This window comes from Amyelois transitella, chromosome 13 (assembly GCF_032362555.1).
Source record: "Amyelois transitella isolate CPQ chromosome 13, ilAmyTran1.1, whole genome shotgun sequence".
NCBI lineage: Eukaryota > Metazoa > Arthropoda > Insecta > Lepidoptera > Pyralidae > Amyelois > Amyelois transitella.
Genome location: NC_083516.1, coordinates 8,878,674 through 8,903,259, shown reverse-complemented (window position 1 = coordinate 8,903,259; position 24,586 = coordinate 8,878,674). Strand labels below are relative to the sequence as shown.

The following is a 24,586-nucleotide window of genomic DNA, read 5'->3' as shown; positions in this document are numbered from 1 at the left end:
AAATGATGTGTAACGTTAGTGATGTCGCCACAGTACAATACGCAATAGTAAAAAATCAGGGTGACCCTTATATCATCGTTACATTAGAAAATAATACTCGTTAAGATAGTTGACCCCTGAGCTCCGAAATCAGCCATAAGCCTTCTGGCAGGTTATCTCTTTTATTGAAAGAGAGCTAATAATATTATTTATGTTCTTAGCCTATTGTCAGCACTTTTCGATACTTTCGAACCGTTAATATACTTCTTTATTATGACTAAATTATTATAAATGCTGGTTTTAGTGCATTAGTAATACTTTATGATCGAATCTTTACTTATCACATACCTACTTACCTCATCCTTACTCATAAACATTATGTGGCAACACTAGTGCAACTAGGCAAAGGACAAGGCGAAGCGAAGGCGTCATCAAATCATGGCTGCGTAGTGATATTTTCCGTGTTATAAATTTTCCTTTGCCTTAGTACATAGCGAAAAAAGGTAAGATTTACTATTTCCCTGTTTTCGAAAAATAATTGAACATATTTTTGTTCCATAAAATTATGCATTTTGCGTGTGGTTAAGTAAATAAAAAAATGGTTGTTAGTTTCACGATCATCTTTGCGTCTTTTAGTGAAAAAAACATGGCGATATTTTCCGCCCGTTGTCAAATCTGATTTGATTTGATTACACTAAATGTAGCTACATAAGTACCAAGTTACTGTGCTAGATTATTTTGTATATTAAAATGAAATTGAATATAAATTATACCTACTTATTTGCCTACAGTATTAAAGACTTCCAGTGAAGGAATATAAGAAAAGTTACTGATGGAGAACGAAGACGACACGTTTGTAGTTATTATCGGGGAGGACGAGGATTGGCAGAGCGGGAACGGCGACTTTCCGGAATCTGTGCAAATAAAACAGGAGAAGGAGGATCTCGAGCCGGTTCAGGAGGATCCCGATCCGGATACCGAGTTAAATGTAGAGAATATTCTGGAGGTTGCGTCTAAAGTCGGGGAATATATAGAAATAGACCCTGCCCAAATTTTATGTAAAACTGAACCTGAATATGTTGATACTGAATATTTGAAAGAAGAATGGGATGACACCGAAAATGTTTATTTGGAATATAATCCTGATGAAGTTATGGATGTTAGTGAGCTGGAAGACAATGATAGTGATTTTCATACTGATAGTGACTCTGGTAGTAGGCGAAGGAAGGCAGAGTTCCGTAATTCGTTTGTTGAAGACCTGAGGAAGGAATATCCAGAGTTAAGAGACGATGAAAGCCAGCTCGTTAAAACTTTGGTGGGAATAATGAAATCTGTTAAGAGACCTCCGCCGCCAAAGGATTACTTTGTGAAGAATGATGTATTATATGAGTAAGTTCCTATTTTCAAGCCTTTTTTGGTATGATCCTGGCAATGCTACCTATTCTGTTCCAAATAGTTGCCACTATTTGGACATAATATACTAGTATGTTACTTTTTACTAATAGTAGCATCCTAAGGGTGTATGCACAATTGCTTTAGCGTAGTATTTAAAACAGACAATGCTTAATAATAAGGAAAATTTTCAGTAGGTATTAACAATAATGCATGACTATACTATTTGTATTAATTTCTAAAATAACTTTTGCAGATTATTTACTAGATGTGGTGCTGAGAATGTTGAGTGTATTATCAAATAAAGTAGGTTAAGTTCATATCTTGTAACACAAATCTCAAACTTACTTTATTTGTAAAACTAGCTATGTTACCCTACTTCGTCCGCGTAGAATAGTTATTTTGGGCATCATTGAAGCCCTCAACGATAAATAATTTTCCCTGATTTTTTTCACATTCTCCATTATTTGTTCGCTCCTAATAATTGCTTCTTCCTCAATAAATGGTCTATTCAACACAAAAAGAATTTTTCAATTTGATCCAGTAGTTCCTGAGATTAGCACGTTCAAACAAACAAACTCTTCAGCTTTATTATATTAGTATAGATGTAATACTTGGTTTATTATAGATGTGTGAAGTGTTGCGCTGTCTCTGATACTGAGCCGGCAGCCTGGCGACACTGGCAGGAGAAGCACGGGAAACGTTACCTGTTATGCTACGCATGTGGAGTTGATTTCAGGAGGTAAATATACTACTCTGTCAAGAAAGTAGCAGGAAAAGATCAATAATACACAAACTGTTTGTTATTCATCCAAATTTATTTTATCACCTTCAAAATATGCTCCTTTAGAAACGATACACTTACGCCAACGAATAATCCAATCATCAAAACATTTTTTAAACGCTGTTTCCGGAATTGAGGTCTGTTCTCGCCGCGAATTCTCTTTTATGTCTTCTACCGATTGAAAACGGGTGCCACGAAGTGGTAATTTGAGTTTAGGAAAAAGAAAAAAGTCGGCTGGAGCCATATCTGGTGAATATGGTGGTTGCTCGATGGTATTTGTTGAGTGTTTGGTTAAAAATTCGTTCACAATGATGGCCTTGTGCGAAGGTGCATTATCATGGTGCAAAATCCAAGATTTTTCTTTCCACAAATCTGGCCTTTTTCGTCGGATTTGCTCTCTTAAACGCCGCATAACACTCAAATAATATTCCTTATTTACCGTTTGACCTTCCGGCAAGAATTCCGAGTGCACAACACCGCGATAGTCAAAGAAAACAGTCAACATGACTTTGACTTTTGAACGACTTTGGCGTGGTTTTTTCGGTTTCGGTTCAGTTGGAAGGCGCCACTCCGAAGCTTATTGACTAGTTTGCATGTCAAACTCGTAAACCCACGTCTCGTCACCAGTAACAATGCGTTTCATGAATGTTGGGTCGGAATTGACTCGTTCTAGCATGTCCTCAGCGACTCTCATGCGATTGAGTTTTTGAAAAAAATTCAGGTCTTTTGGGACTAGCCGAGCGGCAACATGTTTCATACCCAAATTATTAGTTAAAATGGTACGGATCGACTCGTGAGATACAAAAAGTTCGGTGGCTATCTCTCTCAAAGTTGAATGAGGATTTTCAGTCACTATTTCCTTCACTTTTGCGATGTTAACTTCAGTTGCAGACGTTGATGGCCTACCAGAGCGAGGCAAATCTTCCATCACATCTCGACCGCTTTTGAACGCTTTGTACCACTCATAAGCACGAGTTTTTGATAAAGTCGATTCACCGTAAGCCTTCTGAAACATTTTCAGTGACTCCGAACACGATATTCCATTGGCAATGCAAAATTTAAGACAAACTCTTTGTTCGATGTTTTTATCCATTATGAAATTAGCAATACACACTAGATATGATATAACTAAAAATAGCACTGTATTTAATGTAAACAACAGATGCAACTCAAACTCCGCGCCAAAATGGAAAACAGTTGTGCCAATCTAACAACAACAAAAAAAAACAAAAATTTGAATTTGGAACCATAAATAAATAATCCATTCCCGATACTTTTCTGACTGAATGTATATCTAGCTTGCTTTTCATTTTTTCATGTTTAATTTATGGTAAAACTATTTGTCACAATTTTTAGAATGTGCAAGACTAGTGTTTGAAGAATGCAGGTCAACCTAATGTGTTTTAAATGAACTTGTTATCTTTTTCCAAAAATAAAAATCTTTTTTAATCTTCCAGTTGCACAAATCTGTACAAACACGAGAAGCGTTGTTGCGCCAAAGACGCCTCCATAGTGCTGAAGGCTCGCGCGATCTTCCTCGGAAGAAAGGGTCGAAGTCGGCCCTTCCTGGGTCTAGCTAAAAAGTAAGTTAAGCTATTTATACTTTTAACCTCCAAGTATGGCACGCACGATGCCATCTTTATTGAGCAAAAAACGATTGCTGCCCTGTTTCATATTATAGTAAAAAGCGCAATAGTAAATATGTTTTCTTAGCAATAAATATTATTGTATTTACAGATACTTGCCGAGAAAAGCTACTGGTACCGTCAAGAAATCGTGAGTACCTTTTTTAATTTCTTTTTTGATATTTTTAAACCCTATCTTCACATTTTTTCTTTATCCATACAGATTTCAGGCTTTGGTTCTATTCTCAAGTGCCAGAAACCACAAGGCTTAATATTATATTCTTAATAAAAGAAACCTATTTCTTTTTTACAGCTTTCCATGCAATATATGCCCAGCAGCTTTCAACAGTAAGAGCAATCTTCAATCCCACGAAAATCTCCATCGTGGCCTCAGGCCGTACCGCTGCGAACAGTGCCCTTGCGCCTACACATCGGTGTCTGCGTTAGCAGTGAGTGTCACAAATAGTGTTTTTAACCGCGTGAAAAAAAAGGTTATTAGTTTTACCTGTATGTATGTTTGTCCATGATCTGGGGTTTTGCTGAATCTATTTTTGATGCGGTTCCAGACAAGTGTTGGGAGAAGTTTTAGAAATTATTTTAATTTAGAAAGAGGATAACTTTTGGAGGGTGTGGTACATTACATACATAGCCACTCAAACAATATAGCCTTTGCAACAGAGGAAGAATTTTCATAATTCATATTTCTGAAAAAGAAGTGTCTGACGATGTCCTCACGACACAGTTATTATTATTTTTTGCTATCACCATGCTAAGCAAACAATTTACAATACCAACTATATCGTACATTTTTAATTAGTTTATTTTAACGTGTGCCATAAAAAGTGCCAGCACAATCGCTCCATTTTGTATTGGTTTGGCAAGATTGCTTCGAAGGCGGTAGATGGGTTCAAAATCTTTTAAGATGTCTGTAGGAAGTATAGTTGCAAAGTTAGTTATTCCTACAGAAGATAGAGGGAGAAAAGAGGAGAGAAATAATCAGTTTAAAATTGCTATACTATTTATGGTAAAATAAAAATATTTGACAATAACATTATAACTCTGACATTTTCCATGACTAAACAAAATCCATGGCAACCGTTGCTATAGCATACAAGAAGGTTGCCTACAATGTCTGATATTTATTATGTTTTCTTCTTTGTTTAGCGTCATAAACAGAAACACAAGGACCAAACGTTCATCTGTGACCACTGCGAGCGGCCTTTCAAAACTAAGCCCACTCTCATAGCGCACTTGGATACGCATTCAGGTATACATTAGACATACAGATATACAGTACCACTTTTATATGTTACACAGTTATAGAAGAACCCTAAGTTTATTTTCTACTTTTAGTCATCGGTAGTATGCTTGTCTGTGACACCAGAGGTCCTAGGTTCGAATCCCGGCCAGGGCATGATGAGAAAAGGACTCTTTTTGGCCAGGGTCTTGGTTTTTTAACTATATAAGGGAATTAGTATCTAATAAGTCTCGAACTCAATTTGAGACTAACTCAAATCTGTGTTATTTGTTCCGTTTATATTTTTTTTATTTATTATTCATTTTACGACATATATGAGAAAGATGATAGATATATATATGTTAACGGAAATGTATGTAATCCGTCATTGTATACAATTCCTAGGAAATGTATGTAATTCCTAAAATAGCCCGGAAATATGTGAAATAAATTGTATTAGACACATTTCCTAGGAAATCTATATATTTCCTAAATAGCAATCGGAAATGTAAAACCCGTGGTGGACCGCGGGGATAGCGGGGCGAGGGGCATCATTCAGAATGTTAACAAACGCTAAGAACACCGCTTATATCGAAGATGAACGTTACAAAAAGTTAATAGAAGAAGTTTCCACGGCAAAAACAACAGCTAGAAATAGGACAGCATAAAAAAGAGCATCGTTGTAAAGCCTATTATATCGTCAGAGTTAAACTCTAGATGCCAAGTGGGTCTAATAGATAAACCTAACCTAACCTAACCTAAAAATATTATTCTCATTTTAACAAGGTGTTTTATTACAGAAAGCCTTCTTTTAATACATTTCGTAATACGATATAGGAATTATATACAATTCCTAGAAAATATATACATCTCCCAGGTTATGTATGTATTAAATAATTTTTAAAACAATATTTTATACATTTCCTAAATAGCTTCGGAATTGTATACATTTCCTTGGAGTCGTATGCAATTCCTAGATTTTATACATTTCCGTTAACATATATATATATATATTTATATATATTTATATGTCATATATAAATATATATATATATATATAACATATATATATATATATATATTTATATATGACATATATATATACATATATATAGGTATTTATATTATATATATATATATATATATATATATATATATATATATATATATATATATATATATATATATATATATATATATATATATATATAAATACCTATTCTAAAGTGCACATTATGAATGTGAATGTGAATTGCAGCGATCCGCAAGTTCGGCTGCAGCCTGTGCGACAAGCGGTACGCGCAGAAGGCGGCGCTGCGCCTGCACATCGGCCGCGAGCACCTGCACCTGCCGCCGCCCTGCGCCTGCCAGATTTGTCCCAAGAGGTCACACTGCTACACGTCATCTTCTTCTTCATTCTTGGATATGGTCTTGGGCATATCCTCACCGCTCTAGAGACATTTCTATATTCATTGCTTGCAGGGAAGACAGAGCCGAAACAGTCTTGAAAAGAGGCCACGTTGAGCTGTTTGGCTTACGATGAGATTGAGATGCAAATATTGAAAGGTTGCTAGCCCATTGCCTAAAAAAAGTTTACAAGCCTTTCCGTTATAATCTCCTTTTACGACATCAATGGGAAATGTATGGAGTGGTCCTATTCTAAAGTGCCTGGAACCGCACGGCATTCCACTTGCTTAAAGCCTTTATCTATTTTCAGATACCCACGAATGTCGCTGTTGAAGCAACACATGAAAAGTGCACACGGTATGACGCTGATGACACGCAAGGTAAGCAAATAATATTAAATACATGATTAACAAACTTTAGGTGACTGAATAAAATGGATGTACTTTGATGAGTAATTGTTTGACCTATAGAAATCTGTAAAACTGAAGACATTTGTAATTTTTTTTAAACAAGCCTAACCATGACTGTCTAAAAGAATAAAAAACTAAAATTGTATAATTTCAAGGACTGAGCTTAACAAATTTCTTTGAACTAATATTCTTAAAAAAAACTACTGTGTGTAAAATTTTTGTTCTAATTTCAGATGTTCTTCAAATCTCTGCCAACATTGACGGACACACAGCTCCAGCAGGCGATATTGGTCCTCAAATCTGACCTGATGATGAACAATGACATCACTATAGGAGCCATTGACCAGATGGCACTGGACAACACCGCCAGTCAGAACAGTATGAACGAAATGGACATTCTGGACTATATGGACCCCAAAGCGTGTGTGGAAATGTTCCCAGAGGTCAATGATTTGGATGTGAAAAGGACTAAATAGTGATAGTGAAAGTTGTGTTTAATAAAGCTGAGTTGTATACATATAAAAAAGTTGTAGGCAGGGGAGACTTCTATTCACTTGACTAGATCCCTACAAACTTTTGCAGCATCAAAATTTGAATGTTCTTTATACAAGGAACATACATATATGTGAATTAATATGTTGCGACTTTACAAATAGAGTATTTGAATATGAAAAAAAATAGTGAAGTGAATTTAGTAAAATATAAAATAATGAAGCTCTGCTATGCTATGTAACAAACGGAACGTAAGTTTAACCAATATGGCGGCGATATGCGCATGCGCCGGTACGCATATACCTCATATATATATAAATAAGGCATAAGCAAGCAAATATGCATAAATGGTAAATTTAAGTGCCTCGCAATGTATGTACTTTGCTTGGGTTTATTGCAACAATTTACAATGTATACACATGGTGGCCTATTACAGTCACTACAAAGTTTACAGAATCAAAAATGTAATAATAAATAAATATAATCTGAGACTAATAACAGTATAGTAATTAATTAAATAATAGCTCATAATATCTCCTGAGCAATAACTTTTTATGAAAATATTCTTTTATATTTGGTGAAACAAAAAATTAATATTTTTCGACTATTCCGACGTACAGTACATATTTTTATATTTGACAAGGGAGCGCCCACGGCTCCGCCCGCGTAAAACAAAGAACTCGTAAACTTCCGTTCCCATGGGAATTTCGGGAAATCCCCTCTTAGTGCTCTACTCTCTCCCTAAGGAACATTAATACCAAATTTCCGCTATCTACGCCCAGTAGTTTCTGTGTGTGTTGTAAATAATGATTACGATGATTATTATTTTAAATGAAATTTGATTTAAATGAGGTTTCATTTGGGTTTGTAAAAAACATGCTATTTTAATTAATATATTTTTATTACCCATTTAAAATTGGGCACATATGAAAAAGCAAGAATGAGGAACAGGTAGGCAAAATATTCTTTTTTATTAAAGGTTTTTTGAGAAATTTTCCAAGTTTTAAATAATTTTTGTTTTGTTTTTCTATTTGATGTAAGTGTATTTTAATCAGATATTTAGGAGACATTTTCAAACAAGTTAGTTGCCTTTTGATTAAAATATTGAATTTTCTAAGTGCAATGCCATTTTCAAAGTGTTTTAAGTGGATTAGATTTTCTGAATAAAGTGATTGAATAACAAGCAATTAAAAAAAAGAGTGTAAACCAAAGTCAAGCAAATAATTGATGAACTTTAGAGAAAGCAGTTTTGATTTGCCAAATATTTTAAGCGGGTATAACCATTTTGCAATACAGCGGGCATTATAGAAAAGGACACCACCTTGATACATATAATATATAAATATGAGTAGGTCCAGAATGGTCCAGCACCCATAATTATGATCGTTGAAATGCAATGTCTAATATATCTTTTCTCTCTTTCTACCTCTCCAGTTAACCTTAGCTAGAAAGAGAGAGAGGTAAGTCATATTGCGTTTCAATGCGTCTGTGAATAATAACCCAGATTTAAAGACTATTTACTATGAACTTATATACGTCAATTTACTATCTTACGCACTTTCCTTCATAGCATATCCCTAATTGGCCAGATTTTCTTACCAACCTTATCATCTAATAACACACCAGCTGATAGATAGAAAAATATGGTCGAATTGAGAACCTCCTTTTTCGAAGTCTGTTAAAAAGTGAAATAAATGTTCATTTTTCCTTCTTAATTTCCCCTAAGGAGGCGTAGCGTGTCTACTGTTAGTACGTATGTACATGAAGAGGGGTGGTATACTTTTCTGTTTTGCCATTTGTATTAGCGCGCTCTGATGTGAACTAGAGTGGGTCGTTCATAGAATAATGAATGCCAGATGTGCCGTAGGATAAACTATAAATACTTGTAAATACGTTTATTAGGTTAATAAATAAAAGACATGAAGTTTTAATACGAAAAGTGTTTTATTACTCACTTATTATTTCAACCAAATGTTTACTCATCTATAGCATAATGCATACACGTTAGAAGACACCACAAATTTATAATGCTTCGTTATATACTAGGAAAATACAAAAATATTAAGCGGTTTCCGGTAGACATGTAACTGAATACCTTAATTTATAATATGCAAAATGTACATGAAATGCACCTTTTTATTATACGCTCTCATTGGTCGTAGGTCATACTTCACGACCATTTTCGTCGTGGCATTTCCAAGATGGCGCTTGATGAATGAAAAATGAGATTTTTTAGGCGGCAAGTGGCAATGAGATCAATGGATGTATTATGGATGAATGATTAAATGTGAATGAATGAACGAATGGAAATCAATGAACAGATGAGTATTATTGAAATGAGCATTTGAAGCATTTGAAACAAAAATGGTTGACAGTGAATGAACAAATGAGAATGAATAATATATGGAAGTGAGTAGAGGTGATGAAATAGGTAGTGACTTTAGGCGGCAAGTCGTGATAAAAAGTGATGATGGAGAAGATCATTTGAATGCGATTTTAGAAGTTATGATTAAAATCATAAGTGACATATATATTACAATGATGGCAATTTTTGTATACATATTCGAAAAATAATAGCAGTAATAGGACGTATGTAAAAGTTAAGTTATACTTTTAAAACGGGTTTATTCACGGTATTCTAACCTCAGAGATAGAAAGAGGAAGACAAACATACGCCTTACCACCGTTTCTGCAAATAGTCCCGTAAATTTTTAAGGAGATAAAGACAAAGAAATATCCCAGTGTTTATGAATGGTGATGATAAAAATTATTTGATTTATGATAAATATATGGAATGTTTACTACAATGAAACGTCTTTGAGAAATGCCAGGGCCACAGAAGTGTTTTGGTGCATTTACAGATAAATATAACTAGAAAAGCGTTTTACGACTAATCTCCACGATCACATTACCAACATTCAAGAAAACTAACATTTACTCTTTACCAACACTCCGAATACTGATCATTTTTATCATAACAATGGTCCAAAAATATCTAACAGCATTCCTAAACGATCGAGTAGAAAAATACTTTAATTATGCCTCACAGAAATCTAGCTTCTTTTTATATGGGTTTTCTCACATTTTTTTTTGTATTTTAAAGTGTCATGTTGAACGGCGTCGAAGATTCAAGATAGGTCTAAGAGTGTTTAATCTAAACTACTGTGACTCGATAATTTTCGATCATGTTGAACAATGTTCCGTGATGTTTTGATGATTTAACCAATTAGGTGAGATAAAGGACTTGAAATAATCTTATAAATTGATCGTTTATTGTTTTTTTTTTATTTTGTATAAGTCTGTTACCATCTTTATTTTATGGTGAAATGAAGCATAAACATAACTGTAAAATTGTATACAATAGATTGCAAAATCATTGTATCGTCTTTAAAAGTGTTTAGAGACCCAGGTCAATCAGACAAAGGTAAGATAAATCAGTTAGATATCCTAAAACAGTTAAATTGTCATTGAACATTGTGCAACACGAGTCTTAACATTTTAACTCTATGATAACAGTTAATACGATTACATTAAACAGACAAGTGAACTTGCAATGCGTTTTATCGATCAACCTTATCACATTTTAAGAATATGTTAAAAAGACGTATTTGTTATCACTGCCACACAAATGAACGTAGGTACAGACGACAACATATCAACACTGATTCACCACAGTCACGCCACGTGATTTAACAACTTGATTTGCGGGATTAGAAAACTGGTTTGTTTATTTACTTTGATAATCTTCTGTCTTTATCAATCTCTTCAGATAATCTCGAAGATGTGAAAGAGAGCCGTATCAAAAGTACGAAAAGATATGTAGGAATGTGGTGATTTGTTTTAACTTAATTTAATTAAAGGAATAAAAAAAAAGTGCTGATCTTACTAATTCGTACGTATAATAAAAGAATAGAAGAGCTTTATAAACATCTGCTATTAAAATGTATGCGATTTGTTGGTGACTGTACGCCTTAGGGCCCGTGCAGCGTTACCGCTAGTCGCTCTAGTCGTTGGTCGGTGGCACGTTGCACTGCACCATTTAGTTACACAGGTTCAATCCAGTCTGTCAGTCGGCGCCACGTTGCACGAACTTTGGCTCCTTCTATTTCTGTGCGGCGTGTCAGTTTAAAAGAATAAGTTGGTAGTGTTGTCGACTGTACCTATACAAAATATCTTTCTTACACGTTTGCGCATTTCGGGGTGTGCCTTTGATAAAATCGCTAGACAGTTTTATCACATGAGATCAAGTAACGTAAATATTGGGTATAATTTTAACAATTGAACCTCATCGTATAATTGGCATTACAATGCTTAATTTTGTACAATTTATTTTTACGAAAAATAAATTGTATGAAGCCAAAATCGGCAACATTATTTCAAGCCACGGGCCTAGAGTTGTTAAAATTATACACATTATAGTTGACCATACATTTCTTCTATATGAGTGTAGTAGAAAAATATCTACTTGTACAAAAATAACACCCCATTTTCTTCTTTTTAGTGTTTGCATCATATAACTTTAAACTTAGCTAGCTATTACATTTTCGGTGTACAGTTATCATGGTCGCACAATTTACAAATACGTCTTTTGTAGCCGGTTCTGATTCCATCTACGTTACGTTCTCTTTATAAGGCATTTTTGTCGAAGCTCGGCAGAAGATAAATTTAATTCAGAAAATCTCCCTGAATAAAAACATTACTAGGTATTTCTATTTTGCAAACTAAAGTACATACATACCATTAGTGTATCAGATAGATCTTAATGTAAAATCTTGAATCAATCTCAATCACAAAGGTGGTAAATTGCCTTCTCTCATACCATAAACCAAAAGTACAATCGTTTACTAGCTAGTTTTAGTAAATCGACTAACTTTCTACGAATAATTTACTGAAATTAGAACGCACAGTAGATGGACAATCAAAAACCAGATTAGGGTTACGTTCCCACAATTCTGTGGTTCTTACAATACGAATTTGCGCGGAGTCGTGCGAGAAACATTTCCATAAACGAACCTGACCAATCAGAATCGTTCATGGAAATGTTGCGCTGTGATTGGTTGATCTCGCACCGCTCCGCTTGTAGAAAAGTACCCTTTAGACTAAAATAACATAGACAAACGACTTACATCCTAAACAAATCCAAGTATTATTATTTAATGTAGCATTTTAATTAGTTATTGTAAAAATAAACATTTTAAACGTCAAACGAGCGTCACTTATGATGAATTTGTATTATTATAGTTATGTATATTACAATCGTATATATACTAGTGGCAGTTATCAACGCTCTGATAATGGTATGCGACGGCAGAATATCTTGAGATTACCTTCATTTTAATAGAGATTGCCAAATATGTCATTAAATGCCCCCTTTTGTCTTGGACTCTCTTTAACTTTTTGAGTCATTAATTTCGTGATAATAATATGCCTATGTTAGGGCACTGTGTTTTTGAATGGTCAGGGAAGTTAAAGAGATATAATCGTTGAGGGAAAATACTGGGACAAATTGTTATGTGAGAATATGTGACTCTTCCCAGGAGGAAGATATAGAAATCGCTTTTACCTCCATCTTTGGCAGTTTCTACTGAAAGAAGTCAAGAATACAATACAAGTACTCGTAAATCGAAGTCGGACGTTCTCGAAAATTCTCGGCGATTGGGAATTAAACGGCGAATGCACTTCCTTAGATAATATTCTACCATAAAATGAAGTACCATGCATTTAAAATGAACGGGTAAATAGTTTTAAATCAAAACAATAAATGAATAATAAAACAGTCCGACATTCCTATCCATCTTAAAAAAAACACGTCATTTGAATTTCTTCTCGTCGACTAAAAACTAAACGCTCAAATACATAAAAAATCAACTGTACCAATGTTTAATTAAACTCAAAAGAGGAACCGTCGAAATGTTCAATTAAAACTAAACAAAAATCACTAAATCAGGCGCAAAGTAAAATAAAATGGAAATATGTCTTCCACAAAATCAACGTTTCGACTAGTACCCTCAAAATAAAAAGCAAATTGTACAGCTGAAATCATTTAGGAACAACGTCTGACACCACTGAGCAACTTCTTGAAAACATAGATCAAGAAATCCAAAAATCTATTATACTAACATACTTATCACAGGTTAAAGGGGACAAGAGAAAGTATTAGTGTTCTCTCAATACAGTACAATGCATAGTACATAATAAAAAAAAAAACTAAGACAACTTACGATGTACTAACGCCCGGCGTGTGCCGATCGGCCGAAATTAACATTTCAAATTAAAATTATAATAAATTCTAAGCCGATAGCCCCAGGCCGCGGGGCAGTTGAGATCGGTACCTTATGTTTACAATAACATACGTTGACTGGCGGTGCTCAAGCGCAGAAGCCGACTATAGAACAAAAAGGGCATATAAGGGTACATTATACTCAGTGTCGGACCGCCGCGGCTGTATAAATCGGTGAGGTTCAATCTCCGATTGATTAGCGTGATAACAATAAAAATATTAATCATCGAACCTCTCCGATTTACGCATCCGTGATGTGACGACGCTTCCACGCCCTCGTCATACCAAAAAGACATGTCTTTTAGAAATTAAGTTACATTTTTGAAAAGACGCGTCTTCTAGGATATGGTTGGGTGAGCGTAATCTATAAAGGCGAGGGTCTCGCCTGCCACTTCATCACGAAGGCTCCAGCCGGCGCCGCGGGCTCATGGTGCCTCACGGCCGGGTGGCCCCGTCAGTTATAGCCGAGAAAGAACACTCTTGGTACAGTCCGAGTCGCGAGCGGGACTTTACGTCCGTAATTGACAAATTTGTTGTCATGACTGTCCACTCGCTCCCCACCAGTCTAAGTATCACGGACGCGGTAGAGACGCGTCTAGTCCCATCCGTTCTCCTTCACCATGTGTGCCAGTTCTATTATGAACTTGCCTTCCTTGTATTTTTGACTTGATTCGAACGCGTGCTCCTGAAGAAACGAATGAATAGTTAGTGATGTGTGTAGGAACCAATCAACAAAAACGGTTTTAGTTTACAAAACAAAGCAACTTGAATGAGAATCATTTAACGAGGTAAACGTTTCCGTAAAATTTCTACCAATATAATACAATAACACTTTTCACTCTCACTTTCACTTTCACTTTTCCATATTGGATTGAATATTGTGAATACTAAGGCGAAATTACTAGAACCTAATAATTGTATCTATACAAAATCATCATCAGAAGTCTCGTTGTCACATAATGCGTCATAAATATAGCTTTATCAATGTTTACTATGCAAACTATAAAGATGATCTTCTGACCTGCCATCTGGGCCGTGAGGTCGAAGGCCCCCCAATCATCACAACAATGAAACTAATAGCAACTGCTAATTACAACGCAATAAATATTGTGTAATAGCCATTATGTCGCATCGGTGGACAATAATGTGGGTTTTTAATTGCCTAGTGTATTAAAAGAATCAAGTTTTTCTGGTTGGAATTGACCACAATTGCAAGTTATAGTTAATTTTTTCTGAAGTTACAGACCTGATACGGAGTTTCACCAAGATTGAAACATAATTTTTTTTTGGTCATGTGAATGTGTCCAGTTAAATAATTTAAATACGTGTTTGCAGAAGATGCACTGGATAAAAGCTAACTATAAATATGCTTATACAGCCAATAAAATCTAGAACATCAAGTCATCCATGTCTATCATGTCCATGTGTTTTTATACTTCTGACCTAACAACTGATCTAACTTGAACAGAGAAAGATCTCTAATTGTTAACCTTATCGGGATCGAACTGTCCCTTGCGAGGAATGTTACCAAGATGTTACAGTGCCGTGTGGTTCCCGGCACCAATACAAAAAAGAATAGGACCACTCCATCTCTTTCCCATGGATGTCGTAAAAGGCGACTAAGGGGTAGGCTTATAAACTTGGGATTCTTCTTTTAGACGATGGGCTAGCAACCTGTCACTATTTGAATCTCAATCCTATATTAAAGCCAAATAGCTGAACGTGGCCTATCAGTCTTTACAAGACTGTAGGCTCTGTCTACCCCGCAAGGGATATAGACGTGATTATATGTATGTATGTATGTTATAGAACACTCACATATTTCCAACCGAGCATGGTCTTGCAGCACTCGCAGTAGATGTCTGCCACAGCATGAAGCCCCGTTAGCAGCACACGCTCCTCAGCCGGACCGCAACCCACATTTACACTGAAATAGATGATAACATATCTTTAATATAAGAACTTAAAAAAAACCATGAAAAGTCTACAAAGAATGTTGTTAGATTTGAAAAAGAACTACGAATGTCATGGTTGAAACATTATTAAATTAAACGTTCAGCACGTTTTGCTAATAAAACTTATTTGGACGCAATGTAGATCTATTTGTATCTAACTACGTACAACGAAAAAGATTTTTGGAAATTATACATACCTACTACTGTACCTCTAAAAGGCAATTGGCAAGAAAGTATTTTTTGGTAATTCTTACAGAAATAAGAAAGAGTAGTTCAGAGAACAAGCTGGTAAAACAGTAATAAATAAATAAATAAATATATACGGGACAAATTACACTGACTGATTTGGCCTCGAAGTAAGTTCGAAACTTGTGTTACGAGATACTAACTCAACGATACTATATTTTATAATAAATACTTATATAGATAAACATCCAAGACCCAGGCCAATTAGAGAAAGTTCGTTTCTCATCATGCCCTGGCCGGGATTCGAACCCAGGACCTCCGGTGTCACAGACAAGCGCACGACCGCTGCGCCAGAGAGGCCGTCGTAATAGGTTTCTCCATGACTGAATTCTAAGGTTATCTTGACACAATGAGATTATTAAGTAACGCAATATCAACATCGTAGTTAAACACAAAATCGTCGACACACCTGTCTCCTAAAAGTCATCACAAGACAAAGGGTCGGTCACATCTCATGGAAGTGACACTAGACTGATCGTTTACATCGTAATTATCATGATCATAGTAATTAAATACTCCTTTCAAACCAATAGACGCAGTAAAAACACAGAAGTAACAATTTTTTTTAACGATAATATTTACTGCGCATTTCAAGTAAGTATACAAATATTTTTCAAGGTTGTTAAAGATTTGTTATGTTTTTTAGTAGAAATAAACGGTTTTTAGAGAGTTTTCTGTTTGGTTGAAATGTTTATTATAACAAATATGTATAGTTTTTGTAACAACTGAAGTTATTAAAATGTTATTTATTAGATAACAATATTCGTAGTTAGGTTGTTATAATGATGATATATTTCTTCAATCTGATGACAAAAACGCATTTAAATATTAGGTCCTTATATTTGAAATTGGCGTTTTCATGTACAGGCCACTTTAATCACAAATTTCAGATGTAAGGAACTAATAGTATCATCTCATTGAAGAATTGCGTTGTTAACTTTAAAAAATTAATAGTTCAAAAATATTATGTATGTAAATCCTTTTTTGGAATAGCCTATGCAATATAACAATACTAAAGCGAGTCTTGCGTCGATTGGTGTGTTTACAATTGCCGTGCTAACGATTTTGAAATCGTCAGCTACAAGGACTTCGGGCGATATCACAAATGAAATATGCATGACAGAAGTGAAACAAGGATATATTTGTTCCAATTAACTTAAAGGCGGATTTATATTTGTCTGACGTGTCGTGTCGTGACGCGTCAGAACGGTATCGGTTCTATACATTTAGTATGGTAACGTTCATACTAGAAATGCGTGATGTGTTGTGATGGCTTGTGTTAATGTATAGAACCGATACCGTTCTGACGCGTCACGACACGACACGTCAGACAAATATAAATCCGCCTTAAGTATGACGACCCTGTCATAAGTAAATTGGAACAAATATAATTAAAATGTAATTGATTTAGTAATGTATAAAAGACGATTTTTAAACTGCAGTATCGAAATTTAGATGTTTCATATTATCTTAAAATTCATTTGTAGCTGTTGATATGTCATCAGATAACTCTTTACTTATTTGTTTTTATTTGCATTGTAACAATTAAAAAAAAATCCTAGTTTCATAGGAATCCCACAATACTTGGCCTTCTACTAATTAAATTCTCATCGAAATCTATCGGAATTCTTGGTTGCATATAAGCAGTAAAATTTTAAGTAAGTACAATACTTACACTGAATTGAAGAGATACGCGCGCCCCTGGCTGCCTTGGAACGACTGGAAAACAACAGAATCTCATTATAATAATTGTAGCATAAAAATAGTATATAATGCATTCAACAAATGTATTAACCTTTATAGGTTTCTTTTATATGACTGAAATTGGTAGTCTTTTTTTTAGAATTAATCATATGGTAGGGGTTTTCTTAGGAAGCAAGCTCTATAACAATGTAATGACAATGTGCACCTATAATGTTTAGTGAAAGTACAAAAACACCTTTGTCTTTTGTTTTGATTTTTAATTCATATCAAGTTACTTTTATTATGTTAATACTTGTAGGTGATAATAAACGATAAGATAATTATAATATTGATGAAAGGAAGATAAAAATGATTTTTGGTTGCTTATGATAAAACCGTGTAAGTAAAAGATTATTGAGTCATAATTTGAAAAGGTTTGGATCGAATGCATATGTATTATTGAATTCTAGTGGAAAGGAAGTCAATAAGGAAGGATAACAAGAAAGGAAAGGAAATGAAATAAAGATCAGAAGGTATTGGACACATGTCCGACAGAGCAACAGAAATTGCAAATAAAGCTTGTAAATGTATTAAAAATTATACGTAAGAATCTAATAATATAGAGAAGAATCTCAATCAAAATATTAAAATAGATATCTCATGGTGGAGAAATAAAGAGATTATGAACACAGACACAAAATCAACACTTTTGAAAGAAGCGCTAAATACGGGTGAAATAAAGGAGCATTAAATTATCTTGTGCACCAGATAACCATACGAAATAATCTGTGAGAACAGTCTAGTCTGGAACGCAGAAGAACACAAGAAAAAGGAGATGTAAATTTGTGTCTCTGTTCATTTGAAGGTTTTCATGATAGAACACGGTCACTAAACGACATCTTACCTTTGAAATGAGCTCGTCATGGCTAGCCAGGTGCGCGCGGCAGTGTATGCAGCTGTAGGTGCGGTGCGCCGGAGGCAGGTACGCTTGGAAGGTCTTCACCGGCGTCCGCGCCGTGGCGGCGGCGCCTGCGCCCTCGCCTACCACCGCGCCACGGTTAGACACTGCGTCACGCATGAGTGCCTGCTAGCTACCAATACATACAGCGTCAAATCGCTGAAGGCCGCCCTAAGTGCACTATCTGCGCGGTCAGGATTGCAACTGTTTGACTCGTCTGCCAATAAATGGTTAAGTCGAGGGTAATTAGTGCTAATGGAATCGTCATTATCTACATCAACTTTGTCTATTAGCAAAATTATATTATAATGTTCTTTGAAAATTCCGATACGATTTAATAGTCATCGGTAAGTAACTTATGACACAACGTTACTTTTAAAACAAAGTTGACGACATAAAATGTTGTTGCTTTACTACATGTATCATTGTTAGTAAAATCAGGCAGATGTTGATCCAGAGATATGATATTATCTTTATTTACACCGTAATTAAAATTTTCAGTCAAATCTGTTATTTTCATTGGCATCAACATAGTTACAATCCTAACTACGGTAATTTAAACATAGTGCGCGTAGGGCATAAGTAACAGCACTCATGCGATATTACACCACAAGTATAAATAGAGTTCGCCACGAAAGTCGTAATAGTGATAAATCGATTGACTTTTGAGTAATATACCAAATATGTTTTATATTAGAGGTATTACTATTCTGTGATGGTTCTGTACATAAATCATTCAAGATATTGTTGTGCGAGGTACCCAGAATATAGGCAACAAAGTTACTGAATTAATACGGAAAATAATCTTGTTTTTATTATCCTAATTAATGAAATTAACAGGGGAAAGCTTTTCAACATACGCAGTTTTATATACTTAACAGACTTGTTTATTATTCCCAATTGCTTTCTAAGCTTTTGTCTTTAAACCTCACGGTACACTAAAGACACATACATATAGTCACGTCTAAAATCCTTGCGGGGAAAACAGAGTCAACAGGCTGATGAAAAGACTGATAGGCCACATTCAGCTTTTTGGCTTGATGATAGAATTGAGATTCAAATAGTGACAGGTGGCTAGTCCATCACCTAAAAGAAGAATCCCAAGTTTAAAAGCCTATACCTTAGCCGCCTTTCACGACGTCCATGGCAAAGAGAAGGAGTGGTCTTTTTCTTTTCTTTATTGGTGCCGGGAACCACACGGAATAAACACCTGTAGAGGTAAGACAATGTAACCCTATTTATAAGTGATTTGTATGAAATATAATTCAGTATTAACTCATCATTCGGTCTATCAATTAGTCTCCTAACACACCACCTTTACATGGCGACCCTGCCATATTTGGTGTCGGTTTGGCACGTGTAGTTTCGGATTTCGTCTCGGTGCTACAGTGCAAGGCTACTAAGTACAGAATGGGCAGTGCAAATTTTGTTCTCTATCTGTCGACGTGTGAAGTGGATATAAAAAATCGTCATAATGGGCGCATCTCAAACTAAAGAGGAAATAATTTTGGCGCAAAATGCAGCTGGTGGTGGAGCTTTAAATCAAGCCACGATAGAGCGACATATGGGCTTAACAAATATTATGCTCAGTGTAATTTTTGTTATACTATTTGTCGGAGTGTGCATGGTCATATACCATTTTTACAAAAGATGCCACAGAAAGTGGATTAGAGAGGAGATAAGGCAAACAAATAAGAGAGAGTCATTCCTGATGAGGTCATGGCGTGGACGACGTGAGGCAGATAAGGTCGAGCAGGTCTAAGACGCAAAATGCGGAAATAGTGCAATACAATACAAGTGTCGGCATAAAAAGTGAAAGTGAAGTGATAAAAATAAATAAAAAATAAATAAATAAGGACCTTTTAAGAAATGAATTCAATCATAAAAGAAGAGAAAGAACATTACTTATAATAAATATCTAACAAAATAAAGTGCAGTGTAGAGAGTAACGCGATGAGGCTCCGTGTATGGATGGACGATAAGTAAACACTAGTTAAGGGTAAGCTCTTATATTTGATTGTTATGGCTCAATTGATTCATGATATAGGGTACGGGTACCAGTAGTCAGCCTTTTAGCGAAAAGTGTAAATTTAAATATGTATAGAAAATTATTGAAAATAGTAATAAAAAACCTTTTGTACTTATATACTTAATCATTTATTAAACTTTGATAAGCAATTAACAAATAACTTAATTTTGCTTAATAAGTATGGAAAATAAAATATTTATCAAAATAAGGCACTTTTCCCCAGTACTCAGCCGGCACAAGCCAGCACTCGGCCATGTAGCTACCAGTACTCAGCCTCTCCTGAGATCGATTGTTTTAAGCTTAATTATGTAGGAACTTAATCAAATTAATTAAATAATAAGACCTTAGTAGGTACTCTAATATCACAAGAAACATTATCAACTTATTCATCATTAAAATCACTATTTAAAAAATTCTGAAGTTCTTCTTCATTTCTAAAGGTTTCTCTACGATTAACCATTTTTTTCAGAACTATATTTTCTTTATTAGTTTCTTTCACAGAAGTTCCAGGTGTTATGTCTATATCACTGAGGATTTTAATCTTATTTGGTTTAGCTTTCTCTGGATCACAGTTAGTCTGCTCTGCTTCTTCTCCTTTTCTTTCTTTCATATCATTTAATTTTCTTTTTTTAATACTTTTCATAATGAATTCTGGATCAGAGTCATCAATTTTCTTTTTTGTATTAAGTCCTTTCACTTTACGTTTGATAGAATTCACAGCTTTATTTTTCTTGGTTTCATTTTTCTGCTTTTGCTTTTCTTCTTTATTTTTCTTTCTCTGTAACTTTCTTTCTTCAATGGCATGTTTCTTTTTTTGTTTCTCATCCTCTTTCATAATTTCAAATTGCCTCCATTCTTCAGACGATATTGCTCCAATTCTGTTCATTACTCTAGGAGATGCGGTTTTCTTTATAGGTGACGGAATAATAAGATGCTTTCGAACAAAAGGTGATACATTCGGTGATCGAATGAGTATCACTGAATCAGTCTTAGGTTTTTGGTAATACGTCGGTTCACTTCTTGACATCGGAGAGTTGTCTCCAATGGGTACTAATATTGTATTATCATTGACCTCAAATGTGCTTACATGAATAGCATCGTCCAGTAAATTATTGTTGATAAAAGTAAGATCGCCAAGTGTCATATTATTTAAACTATTAGTATCTAGTACTTCGGACGGTGATGTACTTATTCTACGTTTATCTACTTCTTTATTATATATCCTAGTTATATCACTTTTTATTTCAGTCTTTTTTTTGTTTTTATTTTCTTCTTCAGTGTTTATAACGTGTAATTCTTCTTTGGCTCCATTTATTTCAGTTTCATTGATAATAGGTCTGGCATTCGTTACTGTCAATCCAGGTTCTGTTCTTTCCTCAAATATTACGCTTTGTTCATTATCTCCAACTGTTCTCTCTGTAGTATTACTACTTACTGAATTATTTAATGCTTCAACCTGTTTCGCATTTTCAACGATTTCGAGTACAATATTCACATCAACTCCTCTTGCAGTCAAATCATTTCCCAAATGCTTTATAATTTTTGATGCTATGTCGAAATCTCTTTTTTTGAACTGCCTTGGTGAAGTTATTTTTCTGGCAGGTGCATGAATTTTCTCTAAAATATTTTGCACGCATTTTGAGTAGTCGACAGCATTTGGATCGAATGGAAAAAGGCCACACTTACGGAATCCATTTTTGATGGCTTGATTCAGAGATTCTTTGCTTAATACTTTTTCCAATAATGGACAGAATGAAGATTTTGTCAACACAGTGTTAGCGTTTTGTGGCTGTGAACACCACTCATGAACCGTTTTTGCCCATTCAGATTTCAGTGGTTTAAAAACGCTAACATCTGCTGGTTGCATCATATGTGTTGTATTAGGTGGTAGTGCGTACAAAATGATGTTATTTTCATGACAGTATTTACTCAGCTTCATTGTCATGTGAGTTTTGTGACCGTCGACAAAAACCAGCACTGGTTTTTTCATTTTGTTTTCATCTATCCACTTGGATAGACATTTAGAAATATAATCGAAGAAAATGTCTGCCTTCATCCAACCAGTGTCAGATTTGCCGAGAAACCAACCATCAGGCATACTATTTATAACATCTTTGGGGGGTCTGATGTACGGAAAAACTACACAGGGAGGTAAAATATCGCCCATAGCGGAAAAAAAAGCTAAAACCGTGACTGCTTCCTTTTCTTTGCCCTTTACTATTTGGTATACATTTTTATATCCTCTGGGCGCTATCACTTTTCCAGTTTTTGGGCATAGCATGAAGCTTGTTTCGTCACCGTTTAAAATTCTTTTTGAGTCCTCTAACACGTCGAGTGCTTGATTTTCCCTTAGATAATCTGTGAGTTTCTCAAACCACTTTCTTATACTCTCTTCAGTTATTACTGCCCTTCCCTTTGAAATAGCTTCAGGTGTTCTCATTGAAAACATATTGTTACGTCTGAAAAAAGAATTCATCCACTTCTTGCCTGGTCTTCCATTTACAAACGGGTTAGGCCTGCCGTCTTCTATCATCATATCCTGGACAGTATTAAGTAGGTTGTCAGGTTTCATCCCGAAACCACAAGTTGCAATCTCTTTCAACCACGTTGCAATTTCTGCTTCTTCTAATTTGTTAAGGACGGAGTCTGGACCCATTTTTCTAGGCCCTTCAGGAACTCGTAGATGAAGTCTATCTTGAATTGTGCCTCGAGGAACCCCATAGTTTCTACTAGCTTCTCTAATAGACATGCCATTTCTAATAGCGTCTAAAGCTTGAGTAAGTTTCTCTTCGGGGTATTGTAATATGGGTCTCGAAAGAGACATATGGAACTGTAAAAAATAAACAATACCAACAAATTAATGAAATACTTAGTATTTAAGGGCTTATTAAATAAACCGATAAATTAAGCAGCGTGAGTTACGGATGGCTGAACACTGGATTCACCATTCCCAGTACTCGGCCGTGGTTTAAACAAAACTAGTTAGGCGGCCGACTACTGGATTTTTGATGAAATGTTGTATGGCATGTTAATACTAAATAAAAATGTGAATTTCAGATTTTAAAATGATACCAATAAGACTTTAATTTAAAAATATGCGTAAATTCCAGTACTCAGCCGGGGGTGGCTGAACACTGGATAAGGTAAAAGAAACGCATACCCAGTAGTCAGCCACCTCATTATTTAAATAACTATAAAGAAACTGTTATATTACTTATTTGATTTTGACGTGAAAAATGTACATCGAGTATATTTTAATAAGACATGATATAAAAGTTAATAAGAAATCACAATAACTCACCTTCTTCACGGACACCTCCCACTAAGAAAATTTTAGCGCGCACGCCGCCTCTTCACTCGCCAAGTGACAACGTTGAAATGGAACCCGAATACTACTTCTTGCAACCGCGTGGCGTCATTCTGATCTTCCGAACTGACCAATAAGAACCCAAAGCCTTTTTCAAAAGTGACCTGATTGGATTATTTGCAATAGAACGCTATTCTTATAGGATATTAGCCGGAAAAGGCTGACCACTGGTGCGGGGCTGACTACTGGTGGCCGTACCCTATATAAGGAATTATTATGTATACGTACTTATTTAATAAAAATAGGACCTTCTAAACGAATAGGAGAAACTATTGAAAAGAAATTAAGAGAAGCTGAACAGATAAAATTAAAATATGAGCAGGTATTAGAGGAGATAAATGAGAAGTTGAATGATTTAACAAGTGAGGATTACGAATTATTGTGTAAACATTGTACTTTATTTGAAGATTTATTTAAAGAAATAGAAAGTTTGTGTAAAATTGATAGAAAGATAGTTACAATGGAGAAATTTAACCATAAAGTTGCTTTGGGTTTATTACCTGTTATGAATGATGATGAAAATAACACAAAACACCTCATTGACACTATTGAGTATTATGCAGAAACACTAGATAGTGAATCACAGAAAAAATTAATAACTTTTGTATTGAGGAGTAGGTTGTCAGAAAGTGCAAAATTACTTTTAAATGATAAATATGACACTATTGCCGATTTAGTACTTGCGATGAGATCGTGCTTGTTAGCTAAAAAATCAGCAACAGCGATACAGAAACAATTATTA

At 35.0% G+C, this 24,586-nt stretch overlaps 3 protein-coding genes across 8 annotated transcripts in view; 1 reads left to right on the top strand and 2 right to left on the bottom strand.

Moving 5' to 3' along the window:
• Positions 1–369: 369 nt before the first annotated feature.
• LOC106139007 (zinc finger protein 33A) lies at positions 370–9,245 on the top strand. Of its 2 annotated transcripts, XM_060947600.1 has the most exons (10): positions 370–482; positions 771–1,368; positions 2,000–2,113; positions 3,613–3,738; positions 3,893–3,931; positions 4,094–4,229; positions 4,945–5,047; positions 6,276–6,402; positions 6,735–6,804; positions 7,068–9,245. In XM_060947600.1, the coding sequence occupies exons 2-10, from the start codon at positions 812–814 to the stop codon at positions 7,308–7,310; spliced, it is 1,515 nt and encodes a 504-aa protein (XP_060803583.1). In that variant the 5' UTR covers positions 370–482; positions 771–811; the 3' UTR covers positions 7,311–9,245. The 2 variants fall into 2 exon arrangements, with proteins under 2 accessions (XP_060803583.1, XP_060803582.1); XM_060947599.1 differs by lacking the exon at positions 370–482 and having other exon boundaries at positions 515–1,368.
• A 1,336-nt stretch (positions 9,246–10,581) lies between these two features.
• LOC106139008 (protein yippee-like) overlaps positions 10,582–24,586 on the bottom strand; it is a 94,440-nt gene continuing 80,435 nt past the window's right edge. For 2 of the 5 annotated variants that reach the window (XM_060947602.1, XM_060947601.1), the window contains exons 3-6: positions 18,395–18,555; positions 17,483–17,526; positions 15,425–15,533; positions 10,582–14,291 (exon numbers count right to left, since the gene is read on the bottom strand). In XM_060947602.1, coding sequence (XP_060803585.1) covers positions 14,202–14,291; positions 15,425–15,533; positions 17,483–17,526; positions 18,395–18,555 — 404 coding nt within the window. In that variant the 3' untranslated portion in view covers positions 10,582–14,201. Of the gene's footprint in view, positions 14,292–15,424; positions 15,534–17,482; positions 17,527–18,394; positions 18,582–24,586 lie in introns of all 5 variants that reach the window. The other 3 variants (XM_060947604.1, XM_060947603.1, XM_060947605.1) reach the window with 3 other exon arrangements.
• LOC132901771 (uncharacterized) lies at positions 20,490–23,849 on the bottom strand. The gene is made up of 2 exons (XM_060947306.1): positions 23,779–23,849; positions 20,490–23,307 (listed from the first exon to the last, which is right to left on the bottom strand). The coding sequence occupies exon 2, from the start codon at positions 23,299–23,301 to the stop codon at positions 20,860–20,862; it is 2,442 nt and encodes an 813-aa protein (XP_060803289.1). The 5' UTR covers positions 23,302–23,307; positions 23,779–23,849; the 3' UTR covers positions 20,490–20,859.

Excerpts from the sequence above, each read along its gene's own strand:
- LOC106139007 (XM_060947600.1), top strand. The coding sequence starts at position 812 with ATGGAGAACGAAGACGACACGTTTGTAGTTATTATCGGGGAGGACGAG. Across the intron at positions 3,739-3,892 it reads TTCCTGGGTCTAGCTAAAAA|ATACTTGCCGAGAAAAGCTA; the intron begins GTAAGTTAAGCT and ends TTGTATTTACAG. Across the intron at positions 6,403-6,734 it reads TGCCAGATTTGTCCCAAGAG|ATACCCACGAATGTCGCTGT; the intron begins GTCACACTGCTA and ends ATCTATTTTCAG.
- LOC132901771 (XM_060947306.1), bottom strand. The coding sequence starts at position 23,301 with ATGTCTCTTTCGAGACCCATATTACAATACCCCGAAGAGAAACTTACT.